General features: G+C 35.7%; 1 protein-coding gene across 2 annotated transcripts in view; it reads left to right on the top strand.

Moving 5' to 3' along the window:
• The window catches only part of PLXDC2 (plexin domain containing 2), a 249,126-nt gene that overhangs the window by 181,823 nt on the left and 51,858 nt on the right, over window positions 1-15,445 (top strand). For both annotated transcript variants that reach the window (XM_038128625.1, XM_038128626.1), the window contains exons 7-8: window positions 5,790-5,889; window positions 14,876-14,971. In XM_038128625.1, coding sequence (XP_037984553.1) covers window positions 5,790-5,889; window positions 14,876-14,971 — 196 coding nt within the window. The remainder of the gene's footprint in view (window positions 1-5,789; window positions 5,890-14,875; window positions 14,972-15,445) is intronic.

Below are 15,445 nucleotides of genomic sequence, written 5' to 3'. Positions count from 1 at the left end.
AGTAGCTTCATCAAGCATCCCACAGGGGCTCTGTCTTGGGGACACCACACATTTATCTAAAAGGGTCTACCTTTAAAATAACTGTGATTATACATTTAAAGCAGATACAACTAGTGACTTTTATGTCTAATGCACTTTAGGTAAATTTTACCTTTTTTTTTTTTTTTTTTTAATTCAAACAGTTTGAGAGTCCCTTTTTCCCATTCTTCCTGCTCCCAAATTAGGTTTGCTACCTCATAAACCTGGTGTTGATCACCAAGACAGGATCCCGGCGGAGGTTTGCTGAATACCAAAGGAGTTGCCCTGCCCAATCTTCTGCATTCTGTTGTTTTCCCCAATAGAAAACAACCTGAAATTTGCAATTTTTATCCAAAAATTTAAAATAATTTTAAAAGGAGCAGAACCATCAGAAAAGACAAATATGGAGATGTCAGAATATCTTTCAGAAGGGTTAATTGTTAGGAGAAGGAGCTGTATGGTCAAGTTTTCAAAATGTGAAAACAATTTGAAATATAACAAGGTCCTTTAGCAAGTAAAATATTTATTTCTTTAGCAATTTACTTCTTTTACAGTGCATGCCCCTTCCATTTTCAATATCACTTTGCTTGCACCAACTCTTAGTATTCTGGCAAATGGTCAATATGTCAGGAAATATCAGCTGGCATGAAGATTTCACTGGTGTACCTCTACTGCATGTGAAATACATTACAGTGCAAAAGAGCCAGCAGAACACAGGAACAAAGAAGAATTTTGGCAAAGGCATACTTTTTATGTATTAGTAGTGAATACTCATTTCTTATGTTCTAAATTTCACTGAAGTTCAATTCTCAAGAGTTCCACTTCTTATTAAACAAAATAACTATTCTATATAGCTTTTCCCATTAATGCTTAGAGCTAATGTTCCTTAGTGTAATATTTGGTTTCTTTTTTTAATCCATGATTAATACAGAACAAATTAGGCATTGGTTCCATAGGTCTTGTCAATTGTTTAGGATATTTTTCTTAATATCATTAGAGAAGGCTCTCTTTGTTCATTTAAATAATAATGACTCTGTATTTATGTAGTCATCCAGAAACCATTATTACAGTCAAAATATTTGCTCAAATTTGCCCAATATGTGAATTTGGAAAATAATTCTAAAAGAGGCTTGTAGCAGAATGAATTTCTATTCTAAGAAGGAGACAGAAATAAATTAAAATTATTAAGTGCTAGCACTTAAATAAAACTGATGCCCCTGCTAGGCATGAAAGAAAATACTCTGTTTTCAGTAACAAGAATTCAAACCTTTCTATTTTTCCCTGAAAACTAAAAAAAATTAAAAAATAAAAAAAAATAAAAGCCAAAAAATATCCCAAACAAACAATAACAAAAAAAAAAAAACACAAAAACCACAAAACCACAAAAAACTAAATTAGAAAAAAAGAAAAAAAAACATAATCCCATAATGCTACTTTTGCCTTTTTATTGTTATCAAAAATATGGAAGTGGAAATGATTTTTGATCTTTGAGGTGCTCATTTTACACAAATTAAAACTCCTGATTTTCATGCAATTTAGCCTGTGGGCTAATTAATTACTACTTAGGAAACTGGCGATGAAAACCCTATATAAACACAATTATTGTGTTCCTAATTATTATTTTGCAACTTTGGCTCTTATCTTTGACTCAGTATTGAAGTGGGGCAGTAATTGCAACCTGCTTACCACCTCTCTCAGAATAAGTTTAGAGGCCGAGATTTTATCCCTTTTTGAAGAATAGGATTCTGATATGACCTTACAGTTGAAAAGAATAAAATTTGAGAAGTCTCATGAAAAATACTGTCTACATTACAGACCCCAATGATTCATAGAATTCAGCAAAAATTCTAAATACCCTTCTCCTTACTGTTGAGATATATAATCCAAAATATGGACATTAATGGCCGAAGTGCTAGCGTGGGAAGTTTATTCATAAACTCTTGATTTGTACAACACAAAAGATCACATTATTCTAGCTAAAAGCCATTCTTAGAAGGTAATTCTGTAAAATCTTTGCCAACCATTAGCAATCACTTGCAGGTTCCTAGCTCTCTGCTCAACCATTTAACATGTCAGCCTGTTGTGACATATCTTGTTATTCAGGTGAGAAATCCAGAACAGCAGCTGTCTGCTTGCTATGTTTTGCTGTAATATTCCATAATTTGTTTTAATGTTTACTACAAGCTTTCTGTCAAAAGGGAATGTTTCCTGATCAGAGAGCATATGGTAAAAGCTCATTTTATCTTGACATCTCATGCAAAAGATTTCACCTGTAACATGGCACTCAGTACACACACTACCAATTCCTTTTTTCACTCCTTAAAAATTAATATATGTTTTTGTAAGTACAGGTATAAGGGCACTGTAGTTTTTCAGGAGAAGAAGAGTGTTCCTGGGTTGTGGACTGCCTTCTACTTTAACTGCATTTCTGACTGTATGAGTGTTTCACACGGGCTGCCCTTCAGTTTGAAGAGCTGTCTACACTAAAATTTTTTTTCTTTTTAATCTTACAGAAGCTCTTGCTTCTAAGCCTGTTTCTAAAACATAAATCCAAACTGTTGGCTGCTGGTTCTGTTAGACTGGACCCTACTACTTTCTTATTTGTTTTAGAAATTATTTTGAAAGTTCCTTGCTTTCAGTAGAATGCCCAGCACTGGAGTATTGACACCTGCTGGGATTTTGGCAAAGTCCATGGTTACTTCTGCTTCAAGGTTTTCTAATTTCTTTTGAAGTTTTTCTAAATATTTTCTGTTCAAGCTGGCTACTGCATCCTGCTTTAGTACCACATATCACTGAGTCATTCATAATTTTATTAACTTTCAAGGTCTGAAACAGGTTGTAATGAAAATAAATTTACTTCTAAAAAATAAAATTTAAAAAAATAAAATAAAACAAAATAAAATAAAATACCCAAACCCCTCACTTATGGCATTAGTACTGCAAGAATTCATTGCTCCTTCCCAGAAGCAAAACAAAACCAAACTAAACCAAACAAAAAATAAAATAGCTTGCTTTTTTCATAATTTTTGAGGAAAATATGCAAATTTTTCAGTAATTCAAAAATTCACAATAAACATGTGAAAAGGCTAGACTAAAAAGAAAGAAAAGAAAGGAGTCTCATTCTAGAAGGCCAGAGTGCAACTTCTCCTGATTTACATTCATGTGATACAAATGAGTATAATCCTTTCATGCATCAGAAACAATTTATGCGTTAAGATGACAATTTTGCCAGCATCTTTTGCCACACACCTACTAATTCCAATTCCAAATACACTCTGTGCTCATTCTTCAACTACTGCTTCCTCCCTAACTTTGAGGAGAAAGTCATTGCATCCTCATCATCAGTGCTTTTTCTAACTTAACTTTCAATAGGTTGTCTGGAGTATCCTCCTCAAAATCCTTTAAGACAGTTTCTTTGATAGTTAATGTAAGCTTTTCTTTACAGTGTTCTGAGACTATAAATAATTCCCTTATTTTGTTTAAGCTTTCATGCTGCAGAAAATTTATAGACTTGTTTCTGAACTTAGTGAGTCTTTTATTTTGAAGAATTTGAAAATATGGCTTTTGGCCTTCTTCTGGCATATTATCCAATAATTGCATCTGAGCTCAGCTGATATAAGCCAAATTTAAGCTGATGTATTTCTAGCAGTATTTCCAAGCCAGTTTTCTTTTTCCTCTCATTTTGACAACGTGCCACAAGCCTTTTGTGTACCACACCAGATCATGTGTGCAAGAACCCTGAAGAAAACAGTCACTAAATTAAGTAAAAGGAATGGAATTTTATGACAATGTTTAATTCACCAGAACTTACTTACCAATGTAATTGGGGAAAAGCAAAACTAAAAGTTATTTTGAGAACAAGGAGAACTACTGATGCTTAACTCAAATGCCAGAAATCATGCTATTAATTGTCACGTAGACAGAACTGAATCCTCAGCCACTGGATGAATAACCAACTTTTTACTTCAGCATTTTTCTGCTATGTGAGAATTACTGGCCAACTATATAATTTTTGTAGTTCTACACAAATAAAGCCAGAGCAACCAATTGGGTTAGCTAAACTTAGACCTTGTATCTCAGTTTCTTACACTTGATCCAGATCATCTGTCTTCAGCCTAGAAATTTCAGGTTAACTGAAGGGCAGCTTTGAAAAGTAAGATATCCAAATATAAGATATCTGAAAACAGCAACTGGCACAAAATCATAATTGCTCATAGAAAGCTGTGGCTTATTCTACTCCTAAAGTACCTGCATGAAATTTCCAACTGCTGGTTATATCTTTCTGTAATAGAATAAAAGACTCTTTAGTCTCTAAGTAATTTCTGCCTTTTGTATTACTTGTTTGTGGTAATCTAACCAGCTATTCAGGTTTTCATCCAGAAGTCAAATGGATAGAACATTTATAACATTTCTGTTAATGGCATTTGAGAACTGGAGAAGTTTACAAAATATTTTTATGACACTTTTAATCTTCCTTCTCTTAATTTTTGGCCTCTTTTTAAGAAATATATCCTTTCAAAATCTGTGTGATATATCAGTAATGATCTAGTTTTCAGGTGCAGGTAAAATGGTCACCCCACATCTAGTCTATATTTCACTGTTTGTGTAACCAAATATCATATCAATTAGGTTTTCTTGCTGAGATGTCCCCTCAAACAGCTGGAGTTGTTCATCCACTACAATGCTCATATTCCTTCTGAAACTGCTTCTTCCTACACCCCAGTCCCCAAACTCTACCTTGCAGTCTTTTTTTTGTCTGTATTATATCGTTGCATTTTTTGCAATGTCTAGCCTTGCTAATTGATCCAGGCATTTCATTATTTTGACTCTGCTAGTGCCATCTGGAGAACTGCTAGGCAGTAAATTTATGTTTCTTTCTCAGTCTTGGATAGAACTTTTGAATGCTGTAAAGGCACACTGTCAGTCTGAGCTGCTTCTTCAGTGATGGCTGCTTTTTGTGACCTGTCAATCTATTTAACTATATTAATATTGAAGAAATGCTACATGTCGCTAAATCAAACATCTCAAAACATTTCAGTCCTATTATGTCGATATAAAAGTATCAGCCAAAGCTGCAATCTTGTCCCAAGAATGGAATCAAACCTGACATTTGTTTTCATGCAACCATGTTACCCAGTGTCAATAGCTCTGTAACATAAAGCTGCAATGGTCTATGACTATCTACATGTTTTTATTTCTTCCTCTAGATATTGACAATTGAGCATCTGGAATTTTCCATGTTTACCACAACACCATTTTCCTGCTATTCGAGAACATAATAAATATTATTATCATTCTGTCAGAACTCTTTACAGATAAAAATTCACACAGTTTTCAGTGCAAGTTAACTAAGCCATAAGTTTTAAAATATTCATCCCAAGCTGAACTTTCACAGTTTTTGTGTTCAACAGTAGACAGGAGGTATTGCCTCCTCATCCTTGAGTGTACTGGCACATCATCCCACTTTTCCTTCAGTTGAGGGAAATAAATTACTGGAAATTACTATGTTTTCTGCTTTGTCACTGACAATTTCTCTACCTCTAAGGGTTCACGTGAAAACAATGCAAAGAAAACTGAGATAAAATAGAGAGTAAAACCAGTAATTTATATCTTCGAGTAATTCTTGGTTCTATTGTGCTATGTTGCATAAAATATTTATTTAGGACTTTTAAGTTATACTGGTTAAATGTTCATTTTGGCAGTGCTTTTTGTTTTTAATCTTTTTATTCTAGTTCAATATTTCAATGATATCTTCCTGTTTTGTCTTTTAGATTCCTGTCGCTGTGACACAGATAAGCTCAACCAACCACCCAGTGAAAGTGGGACTTTCAGATGCATTTGTGGTCGTGCACAGGATCCAGCAAATTCCCAGTATGTAGAATTTTAGTGGTGCTAATGGTTTGGAGGCTGAGAAATTAGTATAAGCTGACTCCATCAAGCTTGTGATTAGTTGCACAACAAATCACTTAGCTAATTTCAGCTTGTTAATTCAAGTGTAATTTTATTTGCTTGATAATTCCCAATATGGCTTTTCATGTCATTGTTTCTTTTGAGCTGATAAATTAAGTAAATAAAATTAAATGGCCAGTCAAATAATGTCAAATTAAACTCTCAACTGGCTAGATTTGGTTTTCCATAAGAATCTTTATCTGGAAAATGCTTTCATATCCATAGTACAGAAGAAGCAATCTGCTTAGAAAAACCATCTGTGTCCAAAAATATCCAGGCTGGAAGCTCTTGATAGTTTATTCTGTATTTCAAATTCATGTACACATTTTAGTGAGAGGAAAAAAAGAGGAGGTGTAGTTATTAAATAACATCTTGAGCTCACATAGTCATGGCAGCCGTATTGCAGGTGGAATTTAGTTTTGTCTGGCTTCAATTATAATTTGCATGGCTTCACTGAAATCAAAGAATAGGAAATCAAGTGTGATTTTCTCAATGCTCTAATGTACTGTGTTCAGAACCCTTTGAGGCTGTTTAGCCATTAGACAATATGCTCACTTTTCAAGTCTACTGGGTTTACTTAAATATTTAGAGAAAATTTACTAAGACCAGTTTTTGATGAAGCCCTGATAACAGGGTGCAGATGGAAGGAGCTGTGCTTGAACCAGCCTCCTAGGGCTGACACCAGGCATATTCTCCTAAAGTGAACTCTGGCAGACCTGTGGTTCTCACAGGGACTGACCTGATCCAGCCCAGCTTTGAGGCAGAGAGCAGATGGGGCTGACACTGAAAAATCCAATGCCATTGGCGTCAGCTCATCCTATCTCCTCACCACACATAAAACAGTCTTTAACACAAGGGAGCATCAATCCTATGTCTTACATGTCCTGTCTTGGGGAATATGGAAGATTTCAGTACTATTTGTTACTTGTGAGCTCAGAGTAGTGTGAAGGATGTAGCATGCCAAGATTTCACTTGGGACAAGTTAAGGGGGGAGAAGAAGGGGTCAAGAAATTTCTTTCTGAGGTATGATAGACAGCTGTGATGTGCCTATGTTTGCATGGATTGGTTTTGAGTGTTTAAGACCAAATGAAACTAGGCAACAAATTTCAGTAATGTGAGTGATATTTGCAAGTAAATCATATGAATATTTCTAAATTTTCAGTTTCTAAGAGCTCTTAATATGGATTCAGGGGGAAATTAGGTTGATTGACTATGCAAATGGTTTATGAGAATAGTCACAAAGAAATTCTATCCAAGAGATGCAACAGGATGATATCTTTTGGCATCAGGCCTCCATAATAAAACAGCACTAAAGGACTTGTATTTACGTATTTTGTATGGAAAATATATGGTAGATGTGAGTCTTTATTCAAGTCTGAATGTTTCTATTTGTAGAAATATTTCAGACAAGCACCTTGTTGTACTACCAGTAAATACTATCGGTTTTGATGATTGCAGAATTACTTACTAGGCTTCTGGTTTTAGCATATCTATTTTCTTTTCACATGACACTTTCTGCTAACGGAAGTCAGACTATAATGTGGGTAAGGAGTATAAAATGTGCCACTGTTTCAGCAGTTTTGAGAGCATTAATGTATTGCTGTTTACAATGCATTGCTCTTGCCCCAACTACCAATTCTGTGGATGGTGGTAATGCATGATTATTTTTGCTAGATTGCAGCTTACACTAGAGCTAATATTAATCAAGGGAACCATCATTTCACAGTAGATTTTCCTGAAGCTGAATTGTGTGCTCAATGAAATAGGTTTGTATTGATGTGTACAGGCAATATAATAGCACCTAGACAGAGCTGGTAAATAATGTTGGCCCATAGAAAGCCAGTATCAGATGCTCTTAAAATATGCATGTTCTTGAATTCTTGTTTTTCAGAGGTATTAAATCAACTATGGCTCTAGTCAATTGCTGAAAGAGTGATATAATAGAGTGATATAATAGAATTGTTATTTTACTTTATTTGTTGGCTTCTTAAGACAATGGAAGAATGAATATAAATTGTTGTTTGTCCCAAGAGAAGGCAAAGAAGTATAACGACTAGTTCTAGCTTGCCACTTTATCAAAGATTTTTCCATCAAAAGAGCTCAGTCTCCCTTTATGTTCATGGCTAGTTATTAAAAAAAGAAAAAAAAGCCAAAAACATCCCCCTCAAATAATTAAAAAAAAAACCACCCCAAACTCTACTGCTTCATGTTTGAGCTCTGTCAATTCTTTTTGTATATATTGTGCATTTGAAAAGGAAAGAGAAACTAAGAGCAATGCAAGCCTGTTTGAACAAATATATCCCCTCAATTTTTAAAAATGCTGAAAATCTTTTATGCCTTCTGTATGCTCAGCATTCCAAAATTTCAATATAATGGACCTAGCTTATTAAAGTAATTTCAGAAGATTTAAAGCTAACTATCACTTTTTTTTCAGATGTACTGTCCAAAAGATTGGTAATAACCTTTTTAATAGTTCTGAAAGATGAGTTCAAAAGCCAGGCAAACCTGTTTCATTCTGGGAAGAGAAAACATGCTTTTTGATCAGCCATTTCATTTCAAAAGTGCATTTTAATGAGTGCAGAAAAGTCTTGAAGAGACAAAAGCTAAAAGGAAAGATTTTCTGAACTGTTTTAGAAGAAGGAACTTGAGAATATCATACCTATTTTTATTAATTTAATATTTCTTCATATAAAGACTTTGCAGTAATACTCCTTTTATCTGCCCCTACAAGCACACAGGCACATACACTTGTTGACCTTATCTTTTAAGAGTTAGAGCATGGAGATGGGAGATTTTTGGCCTGTGGCTTTATGCCTGTATGTTTGGTTTTTTTAATAAATATTTTCTTGATCTGCTACTACTTCTTGCTTATAGACCATGTCTCTATTTTCCACTTATAATTATATTATTGCAGATTAGCCTCTATTTTATATCTAGATATAGATATGCCTGTATATACTCTAGGGGTGTTTTGGAATGATTGGTAATATGTTAAGGGAAGTAAATTTCTGATTGACACCGAGGTTAACCTGATAATTCTGAGATTTATACGACAGCAAAATGGCAAACTAGGTCCTTTGATTAATTTCTGAGGAAAAGTTTCCGCTCTATCCAGGTAATTCAAATGAAGTTCCAGGCTCTGGAACTCTGCTTCTGATGTGTAAGTTAAAATGATCACCCTAATTTCTTCTTCTTCAGACAGGTTGAACCCTTGCAGACTAACTAATTTTTCCTTTTGTAACGAATACAATGAGAGTTTCATGGATGTCTTCCAGCTAGAAATATGATTGGTGATGACAAAGTTAGGAGCCTTACATATTCCTCCAGCAAGACTTTTTTAAACACCTTCAGTGCTTCAGGACCTTTGTTCCTTGCCCACCTTCTCCAACCATCTCCCTTTCATTTCTCGTTTATTTCTCTGCCATCCTTGTTATTCTGTTCTTGGTCCTTCTTTCACTTGCCTGTGGTATCCTTTGCTCTTCCTTCTGCAGACTCCCAAGATCTCTCTTTAACTTCATGACCATCTTTCTTTCCCTCCATTTTTCCTCTCATTCAGGGTTACTGTGTTTCTCTCCTTTGTTTTAGTGCTCTTCCCTATTGTCTTTCAATTAGCATTTTGTTGTGCAAGAAGAAATGAAAAAGCATTTCCTGCAACCCACTTTTGTGTTTTAACAATCAAAACCCCACCAGAGAGCCTTTCCATGTTGTGTTTGTTTTCCACAAAACCATGAAATACACTGGGAAACGACAGAGTGCCAAATTCAGGGATATGCCTCAGTGAATTACAGTCTTGCACTAAGAGATACTGGGTAGTAGGTCTGTCTCCACAATGAGACATACTTCTCTGTGATTTTGGCATCTACTGTATTAGATGCAACTTCTTTAGGAAATCCATGCCTTGACAACTTAACATTTAATCACACTGAAATTATTCAACAACGCTGTGCACAGAAATGAAATTGTAACTGATGTATGTATTAGTATATTCCAGTTTCAGTGCAATTAGTGTCACTCAATATGTAGTGCAACTCAAGCATATAATTGAGTGACAACTCTGCATGTTATAAATGTTTGCTCAAGTTGTCTCACCACTTTGTTTACAGCAGTGAAGGCCCCGAAAGAACCTTAGTATTGCCTTCCTGAAGGGTAAAAGACCACTGGCCGTTTATGCTCTGATATCTATTATATGAAGGTGCAGCACCACTTGGGAAATCAAGTCTGATTTCCTGCTGCCTTACTGGCAGTGTTTTCATTTACCTCTGTGCAAAACGGCCCCAGAGTTATCACTCTAAAATCATATTATTTATTCTTCTTTACACTAGTGTAACTAATCTCACAGAGCCAGCTGCTCCAGTCCTAAGTGTTTGTCTGCTGGTTCCAGAAAGGTTTATCCAGGCAGCTGGGTTCCTTGCACTAGATGTCTGATTTAGGAGCTTCCTGTTGATCTTTGGTAGCATGACAGTGCAGCCAGGACTGGTACAAGTTGATCAAAGTTTAAAATATTTTCATGAACAGCCACAGACAGATCTCAGAGTGAGGCAGTTTGGTGTGTGGTGGGATTAGGGAATGAAGCAAGTTTTTCACACCTAGATCCTGTACTAGGAACTCTTTAGCTGCCAACAGGTACTGGGGCAAATCTGGAAGGACATGGAGAGTTTCAAAGTAAATCATGTGTGGTAGGAGCAGAGCATTGTGGCAGAACAGCTCTCAGTACATTGTTCATAAAGATACTTTCAGATCCTACTTCACTGGTTTGCTTGTTCACAGATTTGAGGTGCAGCTCCCGGGTTTAAAAGGATATTTTTAGTAATTTTTAAGAGAATTATAAAATTAATACAATTAGGGAATCTGAATTTTTATCTAGACTTAGATGTGTGTTATATTCAGAGGAGCAATTGTGGAGATGTTTGGATTACAGGCATTGGTTTTTAGTCCCAGTGCCAGTGCCTCAAGTATTAATTTGTTAATATTGATAAGTTTAGCAATATAAAGCTGTAAAGAACAGGTACTTTTGACATTCTGATTCCTTTACCTTTTGTGGTGACAGCAATCAGATATACCCGGCTTTTTTTCAGCCAGTGATGCCAAACAAAGCCAGTGGCTGTATAACAAGGCAGCTGTGCCCCTCCCTTCTCTATGCCTTATATTTTCCACAAATTGCTTGCAGCTTGTTGGATATGTTTCATAAATTGTTTACTTCAAATTGACTTCTGCATAATCAAATGAACCCTCTTACCATTTGTGTTTTCTCTATCAGCAAGACTTAAAACTGAAAGTACAGCTGGATGAATACATATGGCCTTGTTTAGCAGTTATTTCTGGTTATATGGCCAATCCAAATTCCCTAGAAATCTTTCACTGGAAAAGGTCTTTAGTTGTGTGAACATATAATTTAAAAACTCGGAATGAGTTCTCCAGTATTTTCACATTTCACTGTATTGCAGGTTTCAGCTGAGGAATGGTGTATGAGGAAAAGCAGTGATTATGTAATGGAAAAAAAAACAGAGAGATTATGCATCTGTCAGCCACATATTATGAATAGTTTGCTGTGAACTACTGACCCTTCAGGCATGTTAAGAAATCATTGGTGCTCTCCTGACACTGTTCCCTCTCCAGAGTACTCTCCCTATTGAGTACCTTTAGTTAACTCTTGCAGATCTGTTTCAAAGAATACTTATATATAAAATTATTTAGTTTAATACTACTGTGATAAAACTACATAGAATTATTTTGTCACAGCAGAATCTTGCACATCTATAATTTACCAATTCATTGCTTAATCCCTTGAAAGAATTCTTTCAAATAGCCTTCTGACCCTCATGCTATCTCTCTCAGTCAATGAGGAATGTGTTCTTACCTCAAGTAGCTGGTGTTTTCTTCAGGTTTTTCTTTTGGGACTGTACCTTTGGCCTGTGTTCAAAGATAGCACAAGTGCATTCCATGAAAACAAACCAAAAAACAATCTGAACCACACTGTGAATTAAACTAAGTGTAAAAAATATAGCTATCAGTTATTAAGGAATATATTAAATTTTATAGCATTTAGTTAAAAAGTGTGTTTGAGAAACCCAGATTTGTAGAAATGTAATTTTTTTTTCATTACTGGGAAAAGATATACGCATATTTACTGAAATTTAGAACCAGGAATGGTACTTCAAAACCATACAAAAGTCCTTTTCCTTTCTTCTTTTCCCTGCTAGACCTGATGTAACATTTCTTTATAGCAAAATACCTGCATGTGATGCTTAAATATTGATCTGTTTCTGCACCAAATTATTTCACTAGTTCTTGTCATGTTAAGGTCTGTTCTGAGGTATACCTGAGCTCCTAAGCTCTTTATGATTCTGCACTAGTACTTTTTTGTTAAAGAGCTAAATAGACAGCGTAAGACAAAGAGCAAATTCCACCTGAGGGAAATGCATTGTCTGTTCTGGGTTGAAGCAGGAGTGTGTGAAGAGGTTAGGGGGAAAGCGTTCATTTTCCTGTTTATCCTGTTGAGTTTAGGTTTTTTTAACCGATTTTGTTAAGGGAAACCAGCTCACAATTCAAAATAGGGAGAAACAGTGCATTTCAAAGATCTAAGCATGGCATGTTTAAGTCATGCTTTCAAAAGAATCTAGGCCTGCATCTTTTTCTAGCCTGGTCGGGCAGATAAATTTGAATGCTCACGTTTCCAACCACCTGTCTGCAAGAATATACAAAGATGTTAGAAGGTGACTATGCAAATACCTCTCTGTGCTTAAAAGTTTCTTACATTAGATAGATATCTCATGTGCAAACTCAGCACCTGTAGTTTACACAGTCATCTCTCTAAAGAAAAAGATCAAATCTGAGTCTGTCAGGCAGTGGGATTTAATGGAATAAACAGTCATGCTAAAATACCCATGATTATAATTTTTTTTTTTTTATATATAACACAATTCTCTTCAAAGTAGTGTTTTTCAGAAATTTCATGCACTGGGTGAGGTAAAATGCCCTGAATCTCTGATTCTTACTGAGTCTTTGGAAAGCCAGAAGCTCCTTATTTCTTGTAAGCCCTGTAAGGAACCTGTAAGGAGAGATTCAGTATTAACAGGATTATAGTATACTAGCCTGTGCCAGTACTGATGAGGTGCAGTTCAAATAAAGTGTCGACACCCAGAATTTTAAGTTCTGCCTTCACATGCACTTACTTGTTTGGTTTTTTTTGGTGGTTTTTTTTTTTGTTTGTTTGTTTGTTTGTTTGTTTGGGGTTTTTTTTTTGGGGGGGGGGTTGTTGTTGTGTTTGGTTTTTTTTGTTTTGGTGGGGGTTTTTTGTTTGTTTTTTTGCCAGAATGTTAAAGGTTTCTGTGGAAACAAATTGCAGCCTTCAGCATTGGCAGGAGCTCATTTCAAAGACATTTTACAATCACTCTGATTGGGCTTTTAGGAGGCTGACCATCCTGTGAGCATAAACCCCTTGAAGCTGGCAAGAGATTTTCCCTATTCCAACACATAATTAGCTTGGTCTTGAAAACTCTTTCTCTCCAGTGGGTCTGAAGGACATGGTTAAGGCATTTATTGGGGTAAATTTTGGCACCTGCCCATATCTGTCTTTTAACCAGTCAGAATGACTTTGCAGGTAGCACATAAAACTAGTTCAATTATAGGTTTATTTTGTACTGAAAGAGAATGCTGCTATCAGGAGGGGTGAAGTCACAGCAAAGCTTCAAATAAATTGCAAGAAGTGGTTGGCAATGGTGCTGATTTGAAGCTAAATAGAAATATTATTGTCTGAAAGTGAGATACTGCCTACTTATCCCTGAGAGCTAAGGAGGTGAGAGAGGGCAGGGAAGCTGCTTCCTCAAGGAACAAGGTGTGCCCTAATCCATACAGGGCTGGCAGCGTGGAAGACATCCAAAGACTGAGTTTGTGACTGTCTAGAAGTCCTTTTTCTTCTGTTACATGTAGACTAAGACTAGTCATTGGCTTGGATAATCTGTTAGTCTTTTGTATGTGACCCTTAATTCCTCTCTGGAATGACTGCAGAGGGTCAGTGTTTGCATTTAGCTCTGATTTCAGACCTTCAAAAAGAACATAAAAACGAAACCAGCACCCCAGAAAGCTGTCATTTTTGTGTCAGATTGGTGTTATACGTTGTACTTTTGATCTTTAAATATACAAGCTCCCCAGTCTATATTTCAACAGTATATATAAAATCTGGAATTTTCAGAACACATTACAGGATATCGTTCTGGGAAGTAGTGTGTGATTTTTTCACATTTATCTTGTGCTTGGGTGTTACAGTTGCTTGTGAGTTCAAAGCCCTTCAGAACAGTACATTGACTATATTGAATTTCTGCTTTGAGCAACAGGTGCAGTCAGCCTTTGTAAAGATTATGCACAATGGCTGTTTAGGAAGATTGTCTTCTCTAATATGTTATTATATGAAAATATACCCTGGTACTCTTAGATGTGAGCCATCTTGTAGCTAACAAATTATATTAAGCAATGAAATAAGTTTTGTTTCCACATTTTGGCAAGAACTGACAAAGTGAGCATATAAAGCATTTCTCTCAAATCTGTAAGCCGAGAAAAACGTCTCAGGAAAGGAAGCATTTGAAATACACCCTAAAATGTCTGACAGTATACCCTCTAGAATTTCTGCCCAGATCAATGACTAAGATGCTTGAGAGCACAGTCAGCATTTTCACAATTCTTTTCCAGGAGAAGTACCTTTTCTGTCAGCTCTCAGGGTTTCTCTACTGAAAAATTCTCTATCTATCTTTACGTGTTACTTTGTGATATTCAAAGTTAAAAATATATTCTTGAGAAAAATAGTTGCCATATGTGCACCTAAGAAACAGTGTGCATTCATTGCATCCACTATTTTTCACAGTCTAAAAACTGCAAATTAAGAAAATATGATTTTTTTTTTCTTTTCTGTTAGATGTCCGCAGAAGAACAATTTATGAATACCACAGGGTGGAGCTACAGATGTCAAAGATTACCAATCTCTCAGCTGTTGAAATGATACCCCTTCCAAGTAAGTAAAACATTACATAAGCAGGAGCCAGATCTAGAAAGCATCTATCTCCCTCTCCCTCCCGGCAACACATACACAATTTACACAATTTCAAATATTTTGTTTTAGCTGTGGGCTTGGAATCACAAACAGATTCATTTATCCTCTCCTAGATTCCCGAATGGATGATGCATTATTCACTTCATCCTCGTGTATTTCAAGTTAATTTATAGGTACACAGCTCCCAGTAGGTTTTGGATGAAATTTGTGCCAAATCATTTTTTCAGAAGAATGATTATATTGCCTTTAAATACATTTCCTCAAGGAAAAAAAAAAAAAAAACCAGCAGTTTTCATGCATGCAATGCAAACATGAATTCTTCTGTGTACTGTGCATCACATCACAAAGGCATATCGCCAAACAAATGGCTCCAAATATTTTGCAGCTCATCTGGCTCTTTTTTCCAAGGTAAAACTACATTGCTTAGAAATCTTG

The sequence above is a fragment of the Motacilla alba genome, chromosome 2 (genome assembly GCF_015832195.1).
Source record: "Motacilla alba alba isolate MOTALB_02 chromosome 2, Motacilla_alba_V1.0_pri, whole genome shotgun sequence".
NCBI lineage: Eukaryota > Metazoa > Chordata > Aves > Passeriformes > Motacillidae > Motacilla > Motacilla alba.
This window is presented reverse-complemented; position numbering and strand designations above follow the sequence as displayed.